Raw genomic sequence first — 6211 nt, forward strand, 5'->3', positions numbered from 1 at the left:
GTACGAAGGCATCACCACTGTACCGCGCCATACAAAATCATCGCCCCTGTACCGCAACATTACGGAGGAATCGCCGCTGTACCGCAACAATATAAAGTTATCGCCACTGTACCGCAACAGTACGAAGTCATCGCCGCTGCACCACAACAGTATGAAGGCATTACCACTATACAGCAACAATACGAAGGCATTGCCACTATACAGCAACAAGACCAAAACGTCGCCGGCGTACAACAGAACAAATATGTTGCCACTGTACAGCAACACGATAAAGACGTCGCCGTTGTACCGCAGCAGTACAAAGACATCGCCGTTGCACCACAACAATATGAAGAAATCGCCAATGTACAGAAACAGGACAAAGACGTCGCCGGTGTATTGCAACAGGATGAAGGCATCGTTGCTGTACCACAGTATAAAGTCACTGCCACTGTACAGCAACAAGACAAATATATTTCCGATAAATCGCAGCAATACGAAGACATCGCCGTTGTACCACAAAAGTACGAAGAAATCGCCACTGTACAGCAAGAGGACAAAGACATCGCCGTTCTACCGCAACGGTACGAAGGCATTGCCGCTGTACAGCAACAATATGAAGGCATTGCCACTATACAGCAACAGGACAAAGACGTCGCCGGTGTATTGCAACAGGATGAAGGCATTGCTGCTGTACCACCACAGTATAAAGTCACTACCACTGTAAAACAAGAAAACGAATCCGTTTCCGATGAATCGCAACAGGACGAAGGCATCGATGTTGCTCCACAACAGTACGAAGACGTCAAAGACTTCACCGCTCTACAGAAACAAGATGAAGGCATCGCCGTTGTACAGCAACAGGACGATAATATTGCATCTGTACAGCAACAAGATGAAGGTGTTACCGCTGTACAGCCACAGAACGAAACCGCTCTACAGCAACAAGACGAAGGCGTCGCCGTCGTACAGCAACAGGACGAAGATGTCACTGCTGTACAGCCACAGAACGAGGGCGTCGCTGATTCAATGCTGTACAGACCGCTGCCATTAGACCTAGACACTGACATTATACAGCAAAAAGACGAAAACATCGCCTCTATACAGCAACAGGATGAAGAGGTCACTGCTGTACAGCAACAGACCAAAGACGTCGCTAGTTCACTGTATATACCTTTGCTACAGGACGTATATACCGATGCTGTACAGCAACAAGACGAAGGTGTCGCCGTTGTGCAGCAACAGGACGAAGACGTCGCCGCTGTGCAGCAACAGGATGAAGGTGTTGCCACAGTGCAGCAACACAACGAAAGCGTCGCTGTACAGCAACAGGACGAATACGTCACCGCTATAGGTCAACAGCCCCTTGATAGTGTTGAAAAGGTTATCCATTCTGCGGACATACAAGTATCAGACAGAATTAAACGACGACGCAAGAAAATCAATTATTTGGAACAGGACGAAGACGACACTACTGTAGAGCAACAGCCCCTTGACAATGATGAAAGAGCTATTCATTCTGTGGACATGCAAGTATCGGACAGAATCATTAAACGACGACGCAGAAAAATTAATTATTGGAAACAGGAAAAGGACGACACTGCTGTACAGCAACAGCCCCTTGACAGTGTTGAAAAGACTATCCATTCTGCGAATATGCAAGTATCAGACAGAATTAAACGACGACGCAAGAAAATCAATTATCGGGAACAAGACGAAGACGATACTGATGTGGAGCAACAATCCCTTGACAGCGATGAAGAGGTTATTCATTCTGTGGACATGCAAGTATCGGACAGATCTGTTAAACGACGACGCAAGATAATCTCTTCTCGGGAAGACGACACTGATGTAGAGCAACAATCCCTTGACAGTGATAAAGAAGACAGCGATTTTGATACTTCCTCCAGGGGAATTTCTGGGGATAGAATTATTAAACGACGACGCAAGAGAACCAATTATCATTGCTATCGTTCAGCTCACAAACTTACATTGTCTTCCGAACATAAGGAGCAACGTGTCGCATTTTCTTTGGGAAACTTGACGACGAGCCGCGAGGAGTGGGAAGTAACAATCTGGACTGACGAAAGGATCTTCGTATCGCCACCCCACCAACCTCACATATCAGATGATCAAAAGCGTTCGAATTATGTTGTGTCGACTCATAGTGCCGAGAAAATTTCGTGTACAATGTGGGGATGGATTTCCGGTGGTGTTATCGGCGAATTGGTCGGCGTTCCAACAAGAATGAACTCCGCCGAGTACATTCAGATTTTGGAAGAGGTTCTTCTTCCATCGGTGCAAATAATATATCCCCCGGAGGAAGTATCAACTATCCGATTAGTGCAAGATAGAAGTGGGGTCCATTTATCACGTGAAACACTAAAATGGTTTCAAAATCATCCGGAGATTCATTTAATCACTTGGCCTGCTCGTTCGATCGATCTAAATTTAATCGAAAATGTCTGGGAAGAAATAATTCAACGCTGGAAACCAAGAAAGGAAAAGACAGTGGAAGCGTTAGTCGATCATGTGAAAGAACTTTGGGAAGACCTTCGGTCACAACCTAACTTTCTAGCAAACTTAGTTGATTCGATACCTAATCGACTGAATCAAGTTATTAAACGTGGAGGACAATGGACTGACTACTGACTTAATTATCAGTTTCAATTTTTTCAACACAAAAATCGGTTCTTTTTACCAAGACCATCAAAAATTTGTAGCAGTATTTACATCGCAATCAGTATAAGAAAAGTGATTTATATTGTCGAATAAAATCTTAAAAAATATACGTTGCAAAACAATGTTCAAGAACTCATTCAGAGTATTCATTCATTCACCGAAATGCAATTGAAAAACGGAGAACAATGGTTAAGCATTCGCCCGTGTGTTTAACTACTAGTTTCATAAACGCTCGCAATAAATGTCTATAATTAAAATTTGTCCGAACTGATCCTTGGTGACTTAATTATGTTTGTCGGAAGGAGAAAAAGCGCGAGAAAAAAGCATTTGAACGAAACGCAATGCAGTACAGTTCAATTCGAATGCCTCCGTATCGCGGTATACGCGGGACAAAATAGTTATTGAGACACCGGCTAACAGCATCACGTATCATATTACTGTCTCTCTTTATCGTACGTCTCACGCAAAGGACGGAGTATCGGAGTAGTTCCCACTACTCTTAACTTCACTACTACTATCTCGTTACACTCGAGAGCGAGTGCGCACGACAAATGCCGCCTGTGGTGGGGGCTATCCGTTTTCGCGCGTGCCCCTCATCCGTATATACGAATATCATTTCTATCGGTGCGCGTACACGAACATACGTTATAATATATACATTTATATGCAGAGGGGAGTCCTCTATTATGAGATAGGCTCCTAATATGAGATAGCGGTTTCTACTAAATTAATAGGCATCATCTGTTGATCCCATCACAAATTTATTACTATCGGAGGGAAATCTGTTTAGTGGAAAATTCGTTGTTAGATTGTGCGTGTAATGGTTGCAAAAACGTTTTGTAAAATTGGATGTTAAACATCCGCTTTTCTTATGTTAAGAGCCTATTTTACAATAGGGGGCTTTCTTCTATACTATATGTATATATTATGCACGTAATTAATATAATTTTGATATATGTTGTAAAAAATTCAGAGTTTCGCGATATAAACATAATTGCTGTGATATGAGAATAGAATACATAAAAAGATATAAAAAAAAGATAATAAGTGGATTACGAGAAAAATTTAAGATTTAAAATAACTACAAAAAAATCGCTCGTTGACCAAATCACGAAAAAATCAATCAAACAAGGCCAGCAACTCCAAGGCACCATAGCATTCAAAAACCGTACTATCAATCGCTTCTCTTTCATACTCGAACTCCTCTTCAATTTCCTTTTAATTAGTAAAAAAATTAGTAAAAGCGTTCAATATTAAATTTGGCAACAGCTTACCCAAAAAGTAGAAAAATTTTAACTTCGGTTAGGAAATAGAGCGTCATATAAATACCTGTGATTGCAATGAATGTTGCATCTGCTGTTGCAATTGTTGCTGCAATTGTGGATGCTGCTGCTGCTGCTGTTGCTGCAGTTGCTGTTGCAGCTGTTGCTGATGCTGCAGTATTTGCTGCTGCTGCTGCATCGAAGCGTTGCCGCTGCCACTTGCAGTTTGAGGATTTTGCCCGCTTTGATTTCCGTTTGGTAAGCCTGCCGACATTAATATCAATGTTAGCGAGTATCTTATTAAAATAAATATTTATCATTGTTAAATTAGCCTTATATTACCACTGGGTGCTGGGCCTTGAGCGGGTGATTGCGCCCATCCTTGCAGATCCGACAACATATTCTGCCAGACGGCAATCTTGTCATTGTGCCTTTTTATCAGCTCCTCCTTACGAGCCAGTTCCACTCTCAGATCGCTGATGTCTTCTTTGACTATCAGCTCGGGTTTTAGCGCAGACAGGAGGAATCTCTTTTGCAAGAAGAAAGCCTCCATCTGCCTAGCCAAGTCTATGAATCTCATGGTAGCCTGTTCCATTTCCGCGCGACCTTCGTCCTTATCCACCATCAAACCACCACCAAACGCACCAGTTCCACTGTTGCCCAATCCCTCATCCTTTGTCAATATACTCAAACATTGCTGGAAAGTAATTGATTGACATTCAATAAGCCATACATTCTACAATGTTTCGGCAGAGTCGACACGACCTTTAAAAGACATTTTGTGTTGAAATAAATTTATAATCACACAGATAACGCTATATAGACCCAGAGAAAAATAATACCTAAAATACTTCATTACATTTAACTTATGTAAATGTTTCCAGCGTACAATAGTAACTCGTTCTTAGACAAGTCTCGAAAAATTGAGAAAACCTGTATCTATGCGAATACTTATATTACGACAATTAGTGCTCTATATTTTCAAATATGTTTCGTTTGTGCCGACTTTCATGGTTACTTCAGTTAAAATTCTTCCATACACTTCTCTTTCTCTCGCACTCAAAACCACCACAAAGATTCGTCAGCATCGATACCATTTTCCAGTACGTCAAGCCACATTATTTTTAGGTTAAAAAAGACAAAAACAGTTTCTAGCTGAAAAGTGCCGCGGAACGCTAGAATATCGACGAGTACAGTCGTTGCGATAATTCCTTGAACTTGGTATCCAAGGTGCGTTACTTTTGCGAGGAAATGCCACGGAGAACGCGCCTCGTGTACGCGGACGCGAATAACGGGGCGATGCATCAATTAACGGCGACACGGGGCGACGCAAAGTATGGATTCTACCTGAAAGGATTCCTCGAACTCGTCGACGATGTTACCACCGCTGTTGGTCGGCGTCGCCATTACAGTGTTGTATCCGCGTGGATCCGCGCGCGAAAATAATCGGCCCGGTTCCGCGCTCGACTCGATCCCGCGGGAATGCGCGAAACTCATCCCGCACGCGACACGCGTGGATAAATGGACCCCTTCCCACTGATTTCATTCACGACCATAGATGTGCTGCATCCATGATGAGGACAGCAATAGATGGTAGGTCTGTTCTTTACAGCAGAATTGGCTGCGCTAATTCAGTTACAATGAACAGACCTGAAGCAATCTGGCGGATGCGCGGGGTCAGCCAATCAAAAGTGGCCCAAACTACCGAATTGACCAGTCAGAAATCTGCCCCAACCTTCAAACTGCAAATTATTGCGGTTGAATGCAGGAAGAATCAATAAACAAATAGTTTGTTAATAGTATTAATCTTATACACATATACTAGTCGAATAATTATATCTACAAGATTTAATTAAATACATAAATTAGTACAAAATATTATGTATATACTTTATGGAATAGGATTGTCATATATGTGGGAATTGCTTATTATTTATATTTATAATTATGGAATTGATAATACTTGTGTGGAAAAGAAATTTTTCAATGCTTTCTCGTATGAGAAAGTATTCTAGAAAAACTGTATAATTTGATAATATTAAGATAGCTTTTAAATAGTAAGAATAAAATTTTAAGAAATACTAATTTGAAATACTAATTCATTATGTTCCACCAGTAGAAGCTTTAAAAACTGGCGCGAATAGAAGGAAAATGGCGGACCAATCACAGCCTGCTATCTTATGGCCACACTCTTATTAGTGGGGTCTCTATTGAAGTGGGAATATAGCATTGGTGATTGGTTCCGCCATTTTGCTTCAAAGCTAATGAAAACTTTAACAAGACTGTCC

At 41.7% G+C, this 6211-nt stretch overlaps 2 protein-coding genes across 2 annotated transcripts; one reads left to right on the forward strand and one right to left on the reverse strand.

Moving 5' to 3' along the window:
• The first annotated feature begins 6 nt into the window (after nt 1–6).
• Nucleotides 7–2780, forward strand: LOC105559908. The gene is made up of 2 exons (XM_012008552.1): nt 7–1860; nt 2302–2780. Exons 1-2 carry the CDS (start codon nt 1009–1011, stop codon nt 2629–2631), a joined length of 1182 nt encoding a protein of 393 aa, XP_011863942.1. The 5' UTR covers nt 7–1008; the 3' UTR covers nt 2632–2780.
• Nucleotides 2781–2864: 84 nt separating this feature from the next.
• Nucleotides 2865–5660, reverse strand: LOC105559907 (mediator of RNA polymerase II transcription subunit 28). Its single transcript, XM_012008551.1, has 4 exons — nt 5271–5660; nt 4266–4620; nt 3991–4187; nt 2865–3876 (listed from the first exon to the last, which is right to left on the reverse strand). The coding sequence occupies exons 1-4, from the start codon at nt 5418–5420 to the stop codon at nt 3781–3783; spliced, it is 798 nt and encodes a 265-aa protein (XP_011863941.1). The 5' UTR covers nt 5421–5660; the 3' UTR covers nt 2865–3780.
• Between the last annotated feature and the right edge of the window lie 551 nt (nt 5661–6211).

This window comes from Vollenhovia emeryi, unplaced genomic scaffold (assembly GCF_000949405.1).
Source record: "Vollenhovia emeryi isolate VEMERY1.0 unplaced genomic scaffold, V.emery_V1.0 DF939249.1, whole genome shotgun sequence".
In the NCBI taxonomy this organism is placed as follows: Eukaryota; Metazoa; Arthropoda; class Insecta; order Hymenoptera; family Formicidae; genus Vollenhovia; species Vollenhovia emeryi.